Here is a 19223-nt window from a genome sequence, read left to right on the forward strand (position 1 = left end):
TCAGTAGGTAGTCTTTTACAAAATTGTTGCCAATACTCTTTAGTTTACCCAAGAATATTCTAGTCGGTTTTGAAATTAGAATTATAACTAGTGGAGTTAAGAGTCACAGCTTCTACTGAAACATAATGGATTTGTGTGCCTGGGTGCCTGAAGTTCTCTGGAAATTACAGACTGAAGGTCTATCCTGCAAACTAAGAAATTAATTTACTGCACAACATTGCTACCTGTTATAACAACAATCAGCACTTTCACACATACATTTCTAGTCTCTCCCTCTTTATAGTCTTTTTCTTTATAGCCTTTTGATCTCTCACAAATCAATGAATGTTTTATGTTGTGGTACAGTTCCATTATGTGTAGATGATGGCAAATCATATTTGGTAGAAAGAATTTTCTCAGACCAAAAATTACAGGAATTCATATCATGATGCTGTCTTTACAGATACAAACCATCTATGCTGCTTTGCTCAAATTCCTCTAAAATATAATCTTAGCTGATGGAGGTCTGGTTCAGTTAAATGCATCCATATGGTAACATTCTCACATCCCCCATTACCAAAAAGTTATATTAATTTCATGTTCATAAATAAATAAATAAATATTCTAAAACACAAGAAGATGAGATAAAAAGAAAATAGCTATACTGTATCAATAATATCCCATGCCTATAGTTGGGTAATATAATTTTCACCTAAATCATATTCTTGCAGAATAACGCATAATGTCAACAAGAAAATTTAGACAGTGTATCTGACATTTCCTACAATATCTCTGATTGGAAAGTGGACAAAGACTCTGTCGTTACCATTTACTTCCCAGCACTTGAAAAAGCCTTTTTTTCTTCCTCTAAGGATGAATTCAGTAGAAAAATATAAGAAATTAGTGGATTATATGACTTGAGGAAATACAGATATAAGGAACACTAAAAATGAGATAGAATACACTACAATAACTACAACATTTGTTTAGTATGTAAGATCATGACAATGCAGCTAAACAGAAAGTTGGTGAAGTTAATTCATGTAACTGTCAAAGAGTATGAACTCCAATATAAACAATATGCTTTAAATGACATATGAAGCAAACGGACTTTAATTTTGTTTTGAAATCTTTCCTCCTTTAATTAACGAATTAGGCTAGATTTAACTAGCTCTGATCCAGAGTAAACTTTGGTATATAAAAGTTATTCATACCCTAAATTAATCTGAATTAAATACCAAATTCAAATGTCTCAACATACTGCTTTATTTAAGAGCATAAGTAAGTAATTTCTTATCCTTACAGACTTGGAAAACATTAGAAGCAGGTTAGAACAATGAGGAACAGTCTTCCCAATTATTCCAAAAAGAAACTCTCATTAGTATATTAAGGATTATAAAGTATGACATACTAAAATATTTAGAAGGTGATTCTCACTTAAACATTATAAAGTGGCCACAGTGGAATTCATAAGTGTTTTGAGGCTACTTGCATTGCTTGCATGCTATGAAGCAGTTTTAACGTGAGAATCAAATATGTACTTCGCCTAATGGTTCAAAATTTAACCACAGACCAAGCACTGAATGAAACATAATTAATTAAGTCTGACTAATCCACATGAGTGAGATTTTGTATTATGAACATATCCAAATAAGCAATCAATTTAAATTCCTTGAAAAATAATCATGCATTAGTCTAGAATAACATGCTGTAAAACACTATGCTGTCACACAAAATACTCTACTGAATAGCATGCATAACGATAAGTAATAACTGAAGTTCAACACAATGCTGCACTTTTTTGCTGAGACAGTAGTTAAGAAGAGTGGTAGCAACCAGTTTGAGAATGGATTTATGAATTGAGATAAATTCACCCATAAAGTTTCTGCAAGTAAAACATGTCCATCTTGTATGAGTATCATATCAAAGAGAGATCTCGGGTGTTTTCTGGGAGAATTGTTCTATGCCCATTGTGGTCAAATTCTGAGCTATGTCACATATTTGTATGAAATGAAGGAACCAGATGAACTCTGAAGTTCAAAATACAGTAGTATTTTGTATTTGTCTTGTAATTTGTACAAACTGTTTCCTTTTGCCAGCCAGGAAAAATATGACTACTTTAACAGCTGATATTAGGCGTGTTGAACATAAACATCAGTTGACCTTACATACTGAATGTGATGAAAATTACTTAAAGTACTAGTTCTTGCTTCTGTTGTTGTGAGTTGACAGCAGTAATTTATTCCCAGGTCCCCCCATCAGGCTGATGGATGGTGAGAATAAGAAGGAAGGACGTGTAGAGATTTTTATCAATGGCCAGTGGGGCACAATTTGTGATGATGGATGGTCCGATAAGGATGCAGCTGTAGTCTGTCGACAGCTTGGCTACACGTAAGAAAACTCATTAAGCTGTTTCTCAATTTATCTCTTTGCTGTATCTAAAAATGTTAAGTTTCTGCAACCGAATATCACCAACATACATCTGATAACGTAATATATGCCTTTTAAAACTTGTCTGTTTGGCATTCTCTTAGAAAAGCGTATTTATACTATTTTTATAACAAGTAGTAAGGCTATGTCTTCAAATGGAGTATTCATTAACTAGCATAATTGGGAAAAGGAATTTTATTATTCAAAGACATATCACAGTATAGCTGGCAACTCAAATCCTAATTATTAAATATTTTTGTAGAAGTTAAATATTCCAAATTACCAAGCTATTGACTAAATACTATATTTTATACTTATGGTGCTACATGTCTATATGACATAAACATATTACACCTATTTTTTATTTTATTTTTTTTACACTTTGTTGCACTGAAGTAACTGAGAATTTGATTTACTCTATCTGCTCCGCTCTCTTTGCCACTTGAACTGTTCTTAATTTACTTCTTTCATCTTTGGTTTTCAGATTTCTAAACATTTTTAAAAAGCTAGAGTGAAATTTGTGATTTGAAAAAATGGGGAAAACTAGTATTAACAACTAACACAGATGCTTACATATTCTGTGAACTATGTAGATATTCTGTTTTGTGTCTGATCTTGTGTGAGAGCTCTGTGTTTCACCATACCTAAGTGACAATTTTCATTCATATTACAATTCTTATACTGAGTTATCTTTAGTCAACACAGAAAAACTTAAGGAACATAAATTCTAGTGCTTTTGTGATTTGATGTAACAGTATACGTAGAAAAACCTTTGGGAATTTAAAATGCCTTTTTCATTATATTAGTAGAGAAAATGCAAGTATTCAGAACTTAGTTTACTGAAATTGTCTGAAATTTGGCTAAAATTTCAGGGGTAATGGCTGTATTGTTTCAAAAAGCTCCTGATCTGTTTTCACTGAAAGGTATAATTTTGCATATTGTTAATACTTATTTTTGTGAACCTTAATGATGACTTTGAAATCCTTACAGGTTCTAACATAACTGTTAAAATTTTTAATGGAACATAGCAACAGGCCAGTGTTCACTGTCACAAGATGTGGATAGATCTGCAAATTCAGATGTAGGCACACCAGCTACTGAATTCCTAGCTTCATGGTTTTTTTTCCCTTCATTTACTGATCTGACATGACTTAATGTAGCTTGGAGATTTGATAAAACTGTTATAGAAAGGATTATGGCTTCAGCCTGCACGACAGTAATTTCAATAAGCTTAATTTAATACAGGAATAGACCTGACAGGATAAAAAAAAACCTCATTAAAAAAAGCACTGCAACGTATACGTGCCGCTTTTGAACTAAGTTGGTTAATCAGTCTTACATCATTCATAAGCAATTTTTTTCTGGATACCTAAGAGCAGTAAAGATGTAACAGCTATAGGGCAGACATGTAAATAGCAGAAAAAATATGAGCTGAAAAATATCCAGAACATTAGTGAAATAAAACAGGAAACTAGTGAAATGCCTTCTCTGAGAAATACAAATCATGTTATCCGTTTGCTGTACCTAACAATGTTTAGTTTGTGCAACCAGATATCATCAAATTATATCTGAACACATAATATATGCCTTTTAAAAACTGTCTGGTATTTGTTTAGTAAAGCATATTTATAAGTAGCAGTAGACTATGGCTTCAAAACTACAAATCTCCTACTGAATCATTCATTTAGTCAGCTTTATGATCAGCCTCTCTGGTCTTTTATGTATCTCCTTCAGATGATCAAACTCAACCACTTATCCCCACCTTCTGTTTTTATATCTCTGCAAAGCCAGACAGTTGGCTGGATTCCCAATTTGTGTCATGTCAGAATAGGGGGTTAAGATTATGGGATACAACAGAGCACATGTTTCCTGAAGAATTAGGGACAGACACATTTTAGAAATCTAAAATTAGGCTCCAGAAATTGGGAGAGCTTGTTGGAAATGCTGGATCTTGGTGACCCTATGTCTAGACAGCTGCATTCCACAAACCTGACTATGCCATTACAGGCACTGATGAGCTGGAATTGCTTCTGGGCCTAGGAGTTCATGCCCAGATCTTTTTGCTGAAGTTCAAATTCCATTCAGTGGTCACTTCACTGTTCCAAAGCAAGGATGGGGCTTCTAGATTGATGCACCTGAGCTTGAGGCTTGATGAATGTTTTTTCTTTAGAAATAAACACATTATGACCTTTTGGAAGGAATTAAAAAAGCACCCAATACTGAAGTTGATATCAGTTTTCTTTAAGACTGATCACAGAACTAAACAGTATCATTCAGCTCCCTTTACAAAGCTATGTTTAATTCTCAAGTCTTTCCTACTGGGAAATTACATTCCTTGAGGGGGCAGGGAAAGGGGGAAATCACACATTTATTATTAAAAATGAGATAAAAGAGTGCCTTAAAAAGGAAGACTTGTGTAAGCAAAAGATAAGCAGAGAAAATGGACTGAGATTTTCCTGCATATGTTACTCATATTGTCCATGCTTATCTGTACATTTATTTTATGAAATCCTGCTTCAGAACATTCTCAGCCATTTACTAGGGTTCATTCTGAGACTGAAATAAGAAAAACCCTGAGTTGGCAAAATCACTAGGTTCAAAGCAATACTAGTTTTAAAGATGTCTCGTTAAGCCAATTTGGCAAATTCACAATTAACGTTAGAAAAACATAATATAGAGAACATTAGAAAACAGCCCTAGTCATTGGCTAAAATCAGTCATAAAAATAATTAATAGCACCCTAGTCAAAGTATATTTGCAGCAAGATAAACACGAAGAGAACACACACCTTTTCTGAAGTACTATCTACTATGTGATTTGGTTTAACATACAAAAGTATTTTGGCATAACGAGTAAAGAGCAAAAGACAGTTTTACAAGCTCTTGCATTTTAGTGAATTAAGTGGCCCAGTAAAATCGGACCCTTTTAATTTAGGACAGGCTTCTAAGAACACACATGCACCCCTCCTCATCTTCCCCAAAATGAACACATACCCTGCTATTAGTGCTCCAAAAATTATCTACTACAGGGAAAAAAAAAAAAGTTCTAGGGTAGTTGGCCATCTATACTAAGCCAGTTTTTTCCTGATTAACAGTATTATGAATAATGGTAATACTGCATCTGAAGAACTCAGCATGTTATTGTGTAGGGCCTTATGTCTGAGAAAAGCTAGGGGATAAGACCTGAAGCCGTCTTTCTCTCTAGCGACAGATCTGAGCAAGCAAAAAGGTTGTTTCTCTGATGGCCATCTGTGCATAAATAGCTGGCCTGGAAAGCAGCAATTAAGAGACACATACACCTTGGTTAAGGGTAGACTAAAACCAGTTGTAAGAGCACATTCCAGCGTGTAACAAACACAGATGATGTAACACTTCTACATTTAGAGATCTCCCCATTACATAATTTTCTCTATTAAGCTGCACTACTTGCTTTAGAACATCAAAAATTTTACATTTGTTTCCTGGTAGTTGTTCTATTTATATAGTGGGGTTTTTTTGTTAAGAGTAGGTATGTACAAACCTTTCATAGCAATTACCAGCAAACTGACAGATTACTTACGCACAGTAAGAGACAGATAGCTTTCATAGAAAGGTATGAAGAATCTTTGCAGCCCAAGTCCCATGATTCAGTTCATGTCAATGCATGATTGCGATCCATACACAACAAGTTCCCTTCTTCATCTTTGTCTCTTTACACTTCTTTTCACCTAAAATATTTACATATGCAACCTCATAGATGTCAGAATATTCTTTGAGATTTACTTGGTAAGCCAATGCAGGCAGTGCCCTTATAAAGTAGCCAGTAAGAGTCTGCAGAGACAATTCTATACTAAACTGCAATAAATACTTCTCTGGGAAAGGTTAAGAATACTGTGGTGATTCACCATGAAGAAGTTTTCATACCCTGGGGAACTTTACAGCAATGCCCTAAAGCAGAAACCTAGTTTTTGACATAGAGATAACAAAACCAGATAAGATTTTGCAACGAGTGCCTGTACTGTCTCACTATTTTGTAATAGCACATAGACACATCAGTTGCCTATGGTTATCAGAGCTGGACATTTTTTGTAGTTATCTGTAATCAGAGTATCATTCACAAAAGAAAAATATTTGGAGGAAAAAGAGACACATTGCTTATGACTGACAAGTTAATCATACTAAACTCATTAGGCAAAGATTGTCCTATGCTGGTTCCAAAGTCATTTAAGGCTTTGGATTATCTGGTAACTACATACTAGCCATGGAAATTAAAAATGTGTAAGGACAGTTGACCTTGTGGTATCATCTCTGTCAGATGTTTTACATACTTCTCTTTCCTGGCTTTTTATAATTCATGCATTCTAACCAACATTCCCTACTTCGAAAACCTGCCCACCTACCCTTCAGTACATGGTAAAAAAATCCAAACAGGCAAGGCTTTCTGCTTGCAAGTTTGAAAAAAAAAAAGGAAACTTCTATGTATTACTTCCATATTTCAATTATATGGACATGGGCAATTGAGGGCTGGATTCTTTGAGTTTGATCCAGCCACACTTCTAGTATGAAGAAGTTTTGAAAATGGTATGACAAATCAAAATTCTCCCCAACAGACAATCCCTAGCTGATGAAGGGACATCATAAACTCTTTATGCAATGCTAACCTATCTTCCCCAGCATTGCAGGTATTACGAAAGGTAGAAAAAGAGGTGTAAAGGGAGAGAAATACTTTCTTGCCTAATACATTTTCATTGTTAAACTCTCTTTCTCTACTCCAGCATTTCATTTACATGCAGTTACTCTTTTGTAGATATAGAAGTACTGTCCTTTACAATATGCAATTATAACATATCTTTTAAAATGGAAACCTATGATATAGTGCAGCATTTTAGTTATCTAGAATTCAGTGTATTCTTATCACCATAAAATATTAGTAAATTGCTCTTAACTGATTATGTAAACTTGTAGTTCAGACACACCTAGAAGCAGCTGTGGCTTCCTGCCCCACTTCTCTGTATAGCCAGTTGGGTTATCTCCACTCATAATTCTTTCTGGCTCTTAAACCCTATACAACAAAACATCTATTTATATATTAAGAAGCATTATCCTAAGTAATTAAAAGTAAAAATCTACCACAAAGTTACCAAATCAGATGCTTACATGCACAACACGTTGTTTTTTTATTGCATTTGTTCATCCACTCCCTCATTTTGGAAAAAAGTTCACCTTTCAAAAGAGGTCCTTCACTCAACTGACACAGCGGTCATTGCTGAAGTTGCAGGGCACTGCATATAAGCTATAAGGATCAGGACTTCAAACCCTAATAAAATGTCCTAAGTCTGACATTTAAATACTTAGGTTTGATACTTATCCTCATACAAGCATAGGATTATCATACTGACCTTCTTTGTAAAGTGCCTTGAGGCCTATGAATGACGACGCCACACAAGCACGAAGTATGGGGAAAAGGTGGGTGCGGAGACTGAACTGGGTTCAGTCTTTCTCCAATCACACTACAGTTTTAGAACTCAACTGTGGGGTGCACTTTAAAAATAGCATGAAAATGAAGTATGTTAATAACTATGAACAACTAATATATCTGTAAATCGTAGCTCCTACTACACTGCAAGTATATGGTATTTGACTGGCCCATCTTTCTGAGGGAATCAGACCAGAACAAATTATTTTTAGCATTCACAGATGCTGATTTTATATGAGGATTAAAGAGATTATGAAAAAGCAGCTTTCATATATTTTGCTTTATAGGTATTTGTAATACCATTACAAGATGTTACTTTGCATAGTGCCTTCTAACTAGATACATAAAAGCACTTTTTAAACATTAATGCACTGTAGCAATTTTGTTGCACTTATTTTTTTCTACTTACCAGAGTAACAGAGGCAGTGAGAAGTTGTCATCAAGTGAATCAGTGACAGGACTTAGAATAAAACCTCAATGCCTTTCATGACTCAATATTTCACTCAATATTTCAGTTGAGTAAAACGTAGAAATATTTGCCTCAAAATGTTTAATAACAATAAAAAAAATGCTTTGTTTCCAGAGGTCCGGCTAAAGCAAGGACAATGGCATATTTTGGGGAGGGCAAAGGCCCGATCCACGTGGATAACGCAAAATGCACAGGAAATGAGAGATCCTTGGCAGACTGCATTAAGCAGGACATTGGGACGCACAACTGCCGTCACAGCGAGGACGCAGGAGTCATCTGCGACCACCTAAGCAAGAAGAACCCTGGGAACAGCAATAAAGGTGAAGCCCCGTTGTGAGTGGCAGACCAACAGGTTGAGATGGGGAATTGTCACAGTAGAAAGAGACGAATGTAAACAATCCCACCTCACAAAGGAAATATATATCAAAAGAACTATAGAAACAAAAAGTGGTGGGAAATCCTCTCTGCTTACACTGAGTGATCTTACTGCTGTGCAAAGGAATCATAAAGACTATTCAAATGATACAGGGTAATTGTCTACAACAGCTTACAGCAGTCATGTTTCAAGTTGCACAAGGGACATGAAAATGCAAAAACCTAGACAGCTACTTTCAACTTTTCAAGGTATAGGTTACCTTCAGCTGAGGACTGAGACCTATGTGGTATGCCAAGCTCTGCTTCCACTTACATGAAGAACCCTATAAAAAAATCCTACACTTGAGAAGCAGAGCACAAATGTCTAAATTGCTCTGTGATCACAGTCAAAAGATCTCAGCTAAAAAGAATTTCTATGTCTGAGAGAATTCAGTGTATTTTCCCTGAGCAAAATTTGGTTGTTAAAAACTACATGAAACACACAGTAACTTCAGCCTTAGTGTTTGGTTTTTTTTTTCAGTTAACTCTCATTGAAGATCGGCTACTTTTCATTTTGAGTTTAATGCTGTCTACATCTCCCTTTCTGGTTTAGATTCTCTTGCTTCTGTTTGTGGATTGCGGTTACTACATCGTCGACAAAAGCGAATAATTGGTGGGAGAAATTCTTTACGGTAAATATTTGGTAAAGACAAGTAATTTTGAAAATAAAGCTTCTAAGACATGCACTTGCTACAAGCAGTGTGCCTAATTTATGGTTTTATTGTAGGTTTGTTGGTTTTTTTCTCTGTTGACTTGTCATGAGGTAGAAGACAAAATACACTCAAAGCAAATTTGGTAGGAAATTAAAAAATATTAATTGATAAATACTTGCAGCATTAGTTGAAAATCTGTAGATGCTTATGGGTTTAGTCCTTGATTGGGTTAAATTTCTTACTTTCAAAATAGCCATTTTACTTTTTTTCAAAGGATATCTTGATATCAGGATGTGAGCTATATGAAGAGAGCCATGAATACAGTACAAGGTTTTAAATGGTACCTACACTGAAAAAAAAAAGGCCTGGGTATTATTTACTGCCTAAGACCTGATTTTCCTTCGCAAAATAAGCCTTGATGATGACACAGCTATAAAACCACTTTGTTCTTAGCTTTTAATTACATGTTTACATTTAGTTAATATAAACAGATTAACCGAATAATACTACTACTATTAAATGCTACAACAGGAAGTACAGGCTTTATTTTCTGAACAGTTGTGAGTAACAACAAAAAATATGTATTCACAGAGTTTTACAAAAGGAATTGTAAAAAATACACTTAATTGTGCAACCTATTTCAAACTACATGCACAGCATCAATCAATCCATTTCAAAAAAAGACACTGCCTAAGACACTGGAGGAGCTTCAAAGAACAGTAACAAGAGAGAGTCCAGAAAAAATTTAAGTGCAGTCAGACAGAGTGAAGTAGGATTACTTACCCTAGTAAAGAGACAAATGTGATTAATAAATAACAGATTGCACAGATAAAGAATATTGAGAATTATTGTCTCAGAATACGTGTACAAAGGACACTGAATGAAATGAAATGGTGACAAATAATGGACTGCACAGTAAGTCAAAGCAATACATTTGATCTCATAATAAATAAGCTTGGGGACATTAGATGAAGAAAAAGGTGAGAGGAATCAAATAGTGCACTTAGAAATGCTTCAAAATCAAGAAAATATGAACAATATAAGAAAAGAACTCATTGTCACAAGAAATGATTAAGACAAAGAACTTGACAAAGGCTGAAAAGGAACTGAATACTTACATACATACCAGGAAATCCAAAGCTATCCAAATTGGAAAGACATATTAAATCACACCTTCCAAAACTAAGAAAATGTCTAAATTGTTTTATGCTTTATGGGAAGTAAATTCCTCCACCTTACTTTAAAACATTTGGGACTGGCAACTCTGAGATAGGATGCTGGACTAGATGATCCTGGGCAGCTCTTGTACTCTAGCACACCTATTCAACTTGACAGTACTCAGAAAACACCTAGGCCTACCTGTTGCTTACTCTTGGATATTGCCGTTGCTTACAGGTGCACCTCTCTCCCACTCCGTATTTTGCTAATCTATTAAACTGGCGAAAAATAATCCACCCTATCTTCATAGGCCTGCAAATACACACCCCAGACCTACTATACAAAACAGATGATCAAAGGCTGCAAAAAGGTGCTTATCTGTTACTTGTGGTTTCTAGAGTTCCTTTAGACCTCTTGGTTTGCCAGCTTTCCTTTTCAAACAGCTCAGAACCGACAAAGATATTAACACAGACAGGAAAGGATGCTGGGTTAAGCTTTTCAAGAAATTCCCTTCTTTACCCTCTCCAGATGACAGGAAATTTCTGGTTTGTTGACTTGGACGGTATTTGGCAAGGAACTCACAGAATGTATTTTGGCACAAATGAATGCAATCTGAGAAGGGAAAATTAAAATAATTGACAGTGGGAGGAAGCACTCAGAGTGCCGGATGTCCCAAAAAAATCTGTAAAGTAATCCTGACCATTGTTAAACGGAAATCCGAATCCTGCAGGAATATAAAGGTATTCTCAACTGTTACTCAATAAATAACATGGTTTACAGTCAAAGAAACTAAAGAAGATTTACATTTAAGGTGACTGACAAACTACCTTACTTTTCCATTGTTGTACACTGAATGCCAATGTCTTATGTCCTCTGCAGAGGTGGCTGGCCATGGCAGGTTGCACTCCGACTGAAATCTTCTCATGGTGATGGAAGACTCTTGTGTGGTGCTACTCTCATCAGCAGCTGCTGGGTCCTCACAGCTGCACATTGCTTTAAAAGGTAGGTCTCTCTTCAATAGTGAAGTGCATTTTCAAACTATTTTGTTGTTCTGGGTATAGGCAAAACATTCCAGTTCAAGCCCTCTGAAAACTGTTCCAAGGAGTTGGCCTTTGGTTTAAAAAAACCCTACCAACCAACCTCCTTTCCCTACAAGTGAAAACAAACAAAAAACCCTAATACACTGAAATTATTCCGGGTGTCATCATTTATGAGAGTTGTATTCAAAACTTCAGCACTTCCATGAGAAAAATATAGACAATACTTCCGACATTTTAACACAGCTTTCCGTTCCAAAAAACCTGCACCTTATGGCTCTCAGGTTTCCTCAGACAACTGAGCAAACATCAAACACAAGGACTGTAATATTTTGGATTATTTTTTGGTAATGATAGATACTGGCAGTGATAGACATTTTCACTGTAATCCTGCAGTGACTAGATGAACCAGTCCCCTCAAACCCATTTTAGTGTAAAGCAATATTATGTATTTTGCTGAGTCTAACAGGATAATAAATCTGTACACCTTTAGCTCTAAGTTGACATTGGACAGACTGGGCTGAACTTCCTAATCATCTCCGAGTGATTTTAAGGGGCTAGGTTTCCAAGAGCTATCTATAGATCAAGCGCCTTCTTCACATATTTTCCACAGAGAGACAAGAGAAAGGCCAGTATAGCATTTCTCATATCCTGGAAATTGGAACACTGCTTAAGTAACAAAAGTGGGCTCATCTGTACTATGGATAAAAATTAAATGCAATTTTATGCATGATGATTAGAATTGTTCACCAGTAGTATAGCAGTATTACTGGTTTCTGTAATGTCATAGACACATAATTTAAGATCAAAAATTATTTGAAGGTACTTTTCCTTTTATAACCCACCCATCTTACTAGCAAGTTTTGTTCTGAGTGGTTCTGATGGGTATAGGGAATTTGCAGGTCTATACATAAAAAAAAAATTAACTTTGGATAATTAGAAACATGAGGCATAGAAAAAAATGAAATTACATTGACCAGGATGTCATTTTAGGAAATACTGTGTTACTTGAACACTGTACTGTTTTAATAATATAACTCTTATTTAAGTGCTTCTTTAGCATTCCTGAACACCCATGTATACTTCAACATGGTTCTGGTAACTGGTTTTTTTGAGAACTAGGGACCCTGAGGCACAGTGGAGCCAAATACCTAGTAAGACACCAGAAACCAAAGCAATCACCAGAATTAAAATTCAGTTTTCTCAAATTTAGCATGAATGGTGATATGAATTCAGGTATGCCTTCACTGTCAGTACATTACTTGACTGGCAGCAGGATGATATTAGCATGGTGGCTGATTAAACCATCCTCCAGGAACTGGCTGGGAAATAAACCTTCTAGGAGGTGCTAAGGTGAACATTGCCAGGCTGCACTAGACCTTAAAGGCATGTCCAGCCCAGTGATCCATCAGAGGTGTAACACCCTGAAAGCAACGTTATTTTCCGCCCTTGAAGCACTCCCAGACGACTCCTCTGCCTCCATTCTTCAAATGTGATACAAGTGATGGTTCTCTACCATTTCATAGGTGGCTTTTGGGTGATGAAGACTGGACACCCCTGAGCTAGACTACTTTGCCTTTTTCACATACTGATGCTCTATCACAATATTTCCACATTTGGCAAATACCAGCTACTACAGGGGAAGAAATAGAGTGAAATTGTCTACAGATTCAAAAATCAGTTTAAGAAAGCCTTATGCATGTGAATGTGCACAGAAACGTGCACGTCTGTAAATCTGTGCAGAGACTGCTCATTAAGCTTCTCACGAGAAGCCTTGTAGCTATTAAAATTTCATACATTTGCATGAGAAGCAGCACTTCTCATTCTATTAAATGTTTAAAATCAGTACTTTTAATTAAGATAAGCTTTCCTGAATCTCCTGTCTTCATTATTCTGCTATAAATAACCACCATCCATGACACAGAAAAACAACTGGAACCTATTAAAGAGAACACTGCTCCTTTTGTCAGAATCAAGGATGTAACATTAAATAGAAGCAGCAAGTTTTCTACTACACTATTTGATACATGGCTGACAGCAGAGCACTCGTTATCACTAGTCATAAACAACTTTCCTTCACCCTTAGCTTACAAATCGAAATAAACAATTTAAAATCAAGTTCCTTTCATTATTAAACCAGGTTAGGAAGGAAGTGTGTTCATTTCTCATCTAAATTACAAACACCTAATACATTTGTGATTCTGTAGAACTCTGACTTCCTTGAGGTTTAAAAAAAAAACACCACAAGAAAAACCCACACAACCCCTGTGCCCCTTCAAATGGCATTAAAGATAATGGATAGAGTATTTGGTAAATCCTGTAATTGATGTTGTGGAGAAGGCCTATAAACTAAAATGCAGAGGCACCCATTACATTTAAAAAGAAAATAAAGATTTATACCATGTAAAATTACATTACCTTTCTCTACTTGAAAGCAAAATTTCCATTGCACCACTGATAATGCACATCTGCAAAGTACTGTGATTGTGTTTGTTTATATATACAAAACCTTTATGTCAGTGTACATAATGGTTAACTTAGATGGGCAAATATTTATTGACTGCAAAAAAGCTTTCATAATCCAGAAAATATCTGCATAGCACTAATACGTGGTTTGCTGCACAGAGCCAAAAGTGTATCTATAAATTATGAGAGAGTATTTTCACTGACCCTTGGAAATGTTTTTGGCAGACTATGTCAGGCAAATATATATTTAATGCTAATGACCTTGTACATTTGTATTCCGATATGACACTCAGACATGTACCAAAATTTGTTAAAATATTACTTTCAAACATTCAAAGATTGTATCTAGCAATACATTCTAGGGTACAGAATCCTTTTTATGTTAGCTTTTCACAGCAACAAGACCAACAGTTAAAACCAATTGCTGTAGCACAAATTATTAAACTATTTAATATTGCTTAACTGGCAAAGGAAATAGCATAATTTTATTTAATTTACTTGGCTCAGTTGCTATATCATTTAGATTCTTAAGTGGAATGTCATCATGCAGTTATGAAATTTGAGCAGAAAAATATATCTGATATGTCAGTAACAAAACCAACTCTTCCATTTACTTTAACGAGGGTTTTGCATGCAAGTTAAGAGTAATTCAAATGAAAATATTAAAGCCATTTTACCGCAATAGTAACTACAGCACTTTCTGTATCAGCTTCCTTTTCTAATTTACTCTGAGCAAAATAGATCCTACAAAGTTGGCTAGCGCATCAGCCAAGATTGTTTGTAATCTCGGCCTGGGCAAGACATCGGAGAAGTACTTAGTTGGCTGTATAACTCATCCCAGTGTTACTACACTCTTTACGTTCTGATCATTATATCTGTTCTGTAAATAGATTTTGTAAAAGTGAAAGTGTTTGATACTGCACACCCTGACCATTCAGCTACCTACCTCTATACTGACCTTGTCCACTTTGGAGAGGGGCACAGGAGTTGTGCTGTCAGTGTGGTAAACATTCTATAGTTGGGTGTTTTATTCCTCTGTTTTACAAGTTTCACAAAAGACCAATGAACTGATTAGCCTACACAATAAAATGAACTACCATGGTCTGTCAGTTTAGTTTTCATAGTGTATTCAAGTTACTTTATATATCATAGTAGCACGCTTTCTGTCAAATGATCAATATTATGGATACTTCCATGAAAAAGATGGCCAAAATTATCAATACACTTGCCCTTGATTTAGTAGTTTCTCTTGCTGCAACCAATTCAGAAATCTTTAAGCTGTAGTTCCAGGAAATACTCTACCTATGAGGTTATATAACTTCCATGTGAAGACACAACCAACCATTTCATATATATAAATATGGAACTCCAGATGCAACTTTCTACAGAACACAAGATTAAACTAAGGAATCAGATTCATTTTCCTACCAATATTTTTTCATAACTAGAGGAATAAAAAGTACTTTCCCCCTAATTTGTATATTTATATAAAAATATGTTTCTAACTTTGAATGCTATCGTTTTGCCAAAGCATTACTGAAAATTTTTGCACATGGACCAGGAAAATTTGCTTTCAAGTCTATCTATATGTAAACATGCTAAATTAAACTCTGAATTATAGTTTCTAAAAATTCCCAGAAGCAATAGCGAGCAAATACATAAAACCTATTCAGTATAAACTGGTACTGAAATGTACCAAGCATTTTATTGTAAAGATGCACAACTTATGCATAAAAAAGTCACTTTCACAGAAATAATGCTAGAAGAAAGCTGTGTTAAGTAACACCTATACAATATGGTATTTTAATGTACTGAACATGTGTGTAGCCTTACACCTTGCTGTATTAAGGAAAGCAAAATAGATGGTGAAAGAAAAAACAAAAAAGCAGCTCACCCAATGTCACAGATCATAACACAGCACTGCTGTAAAAAACCCCTGTTTTCTAGCCAATGCCAGACTCTACTTTTACAGGCTCCCACATCATAGCTCAGAGTAACAATAATAGAAGTTATATTGACAATATACTGATAATAGTATACTAAGTGTCTCGGCAAAGTATCGTAAGATTAACCTTTTCTGATGTAAGATGTGTGGCTACAGTGACCCAGGAGGGGATTCATCAGTGTCAGAGCAGAAATCCTTGGCAGGCAGCAGGCGGCAAGGTTTTGACAGACAATCCATAAGGCTGCAGAATTTAGAACTTCACTGATGGGCAGATACAGATGCATATCCAGAAACTAGTTAAGACCTAACTAGATGCAGATCCAGAAACTAGTTAAGGCCTAACAGCCTTTCTTACTCTGAAGAATCTCCTTGAAGGCAACAAAAATAAAAGCAACGTATCAGGTGCCAAACCTACTTCCATGGAATTTTGCCATTTATTTTATTAGGAAAAGAATCAACTATGAAGTCTTAGTGAGCTTTTAAAACTGGCAAAACCACACAAGATGGTCTAGAAATGAGAAAGTGAGATCCAGTGCAAGAGAAAGAGAGATTCAAGTACTTGTTTTTTAGAAAAGCTTACAAAGAAATACTTTTATCCTAGAAACTTCAAGGGACTGGAGTCAGAACGCCTGGAGCAGAAAAATTCCTAAGGAAAATTGATTCGGTGATAAGTTACAAAATACTAGCACTTTTGTGGTCAAAATAGAAAGATTAGTAATGTGACACATACAAACAGAGGTTTTTTTCCTAAATATCTTTGAGATAAACATACTGATCCACAAATTAAAAAAGCTCTTGAGCTATTTTTTCAGGGAGGAAACAAGTAATGTATTCGGTAGAACATATGATTCAATTTTTCTCAGTTCTCCCTCTGAGACTAAAGCCAGTATGAATACTTTTTTAAACACCTCTGTAAACTTTAAAAGTCTGCATCAGCTGCATCTCTTCACTTCCAGCTGCTATAGTATTTTGATTTCCAACCACAAGGAAAATACATTATCTGGAGAGTATTTCACAGAGACTACTACAGAGGAGGACCTGGAAAAAAGGTCTTGTGGTAGACAAGTTACTTCATTTTTCCTATACAGAAGGTCATCTTCAGATGAACATATGTTTGGTCATAGTCTGCAACTCTCTCTCCATACAAGCCTAGAAGTGAAATTTTGCTCATAGAAGACCTGAAGAAGATGTGCAGAATTTGACAAAGAAAGCTTTGCAGGCAACCAGGAATGCAATCCACAATTAGAAGAAATATTTAGTGGTACAGCTATATATTGTTCAGAAGAAACCTGTAATGTTCCTGCTTTGTCTGCTGCTCCTCAAGCAGGCTTTAGTATGCTATGGAGATCAGCACACTGCTGGAGGGTATAAAAAGAACAAGTATAAAAAGAACAAGTATAGGTTAGAAGGTGACGGAACACTGTAGGGTATTTTCTGTACACGTATTACAAATTTCCTGTTGAAGGCCATGAGGGCAAGGGAGAAGTCAAAGGAAAAATATTTGGGTTAGCTTAGCCAGATATTAAAATAAATATATGTACCCAACAGTACTCCCTTGTTTGCATTTTCCTGAGAAGGGGTGTGTATCCTGTAATCCAAAAATCTCCAAAGGCACATACAGAAAATTGTTATTTGAGCAACAGTAATCATCTCTAAGCTATTTACCATTTAGTCTATGATGTGAAAGAAATTGAGTCATATTAGATGCAAAACAAGTCTAAGATGTGCAGGCCTTCTGTCACTTTGACAATAGGTTCTTGCGATGCACATATGCTTTGTTTTTCTTATTATAACTTCAGTTTATCAAGTTATCTAGGCCTCTAGAATTTCTCAACCAACCTACAAAGCAAGTTTGAACACTGTTTTCATTTCAGTAACTATTTAGAGTATCACAATGACGTTAGTACTCAGGTTTTCATTATAATTACTAGCAGTTTGTGTTACCCTTACGAAATACATTTATAATGCACACCTTTGAAATCAGTGCTAGTCATGGCACATGGCCAGAAGAAACCTTGCCTATGAAAATATACAAAAAGGCACATAGCTCAACCCGAAACTTTAGGAGAAGTTTTTTGGTGTTCTTTAGGATACACTTGACTGTCAATCTAAACATCTGAGAAGGCATTTTTGCTCTTTAAAAAAAACTTTTGGTATCGTTATTTATATGAGCAATAAAGACCCTGATCAAATCTGTTTGCATGCTCAGGACCTGACTCTGCATGAGCCAGCCCTATTTGTTTTCACCTCAATCTTAGGTATGGCAACAACACTCGGAACTATGCTGTGCGAGTTGGAGACTATCACACATTGGTACCAGAAGAGTATGAGGAAGAAATTGCAGTCCAACAGATTGTGATGCATAAAGAGTACAGGCCTGACAGCAGCGACTATGACATTGCACTGGTGAGGCTACAGGGGCCAGAGGAACAGTGTGCCAGATTCAGTACCCACGTCTTACCTGCTTGTTTGCCATTAAGGAGAGAGAGACCACAGAAAACTGCTCCCAACTGTTATATCACCGGATGGGGTGACACAGGTAAAAATGTTTTAATGGTTTCCACCCACTGATCTCGTTACCTGGGGCTGTTTAAAAAAAAAATCTCAAATATTTAAGATAATGCTCAAAAGGGAATAAATTTACTCTTTTTATATAGGGGAATATTTTCTCACCTGATCCTTAAACAGGAATGACAACACTTTGTTTACTGAATTTAGTTAGTGCTTGAAAAGTGGCAATTAACCCTGTCACTCTAAATCACAGAACGAGGCAGTAAGATGGCCTCATTAAGACTGACAAGCATGAATGAAAGCCAGGCACACCCTGCACAACAGCTTATCACCTCCTGCCTCAGAACATAACTAACAGCTCTAGTATATTTAAGGTTTTTAAGGTAAGTCCTTTGAATATTTTAGAAAGGTTATTTAAATTATACTACTTCAACAGAAAAATTGATAGAAAATATACATATAATAGAATTTTAGACATTTTTAGTCTCCCTTGTTACCACTGACATTTTCAATCACAAGTTAGATTTAAATAAGAGAACAACTTGCCAAAATTTACAAGAGCCACAATGCAATCAGCCAGTATAAGATTCTTCCTCTTCAAAGGTCTTTGTCCCTTAGATGTTTCACAAATTAATAACCATGGTTTACTTTCATGCTTTTGTGGTGCTGAATACAGTGCAAGAGAGCAACCACACTTGAGCCTTTGT

The 19223-nt window shown here is 35.7% G+C and overlaps 1 protein-coding gene across 1 annotated transcript in view; it reads left to right on the forward strand.

Moving 5' to 3' along the window:
• The window catches only part of PRSS12 (serine protease 12), a 41783-nt gene that overhangs the window by 21048 nt on the left and 1512 nt on the right, over nt 1-19223 (forward strand). Inside the window, exons 8-12 of the mRNA XM_074154721.1 lie at nt 2229-2370; nt 8447-8652; nt 9300-9378; nt 11437-11559; nt 18264-18544. Coding sequence (XP_074010822.1) covers nt 2229-2370; nt 8447-8652; nt 9300-9378; nt 11437-11559; nt 18264-18544 — 831 coding nt within the window. The remainder of the gene's footprint in view (nt 1-2228; nt 2371-8446; nt 8653-9299; nt 9379-11436; nt 11560-18263; nt 18545-19223) is intronic.

The sequence above is a fragment of the Numenius arquata genome, chromosome 10, assembly GCF_964106895.1.
Source record: "Numenius arquata chromosome 10, bNumArq3.hap1.1, whole genome shotgun sequence".
NCBI classification, from domain to species: domain Eukaryota; kingdom Metazoa; phylum Chordata; class Aves; order Charadriiformes; family Scolopacidae; genus Numenius; species Numenius arquata.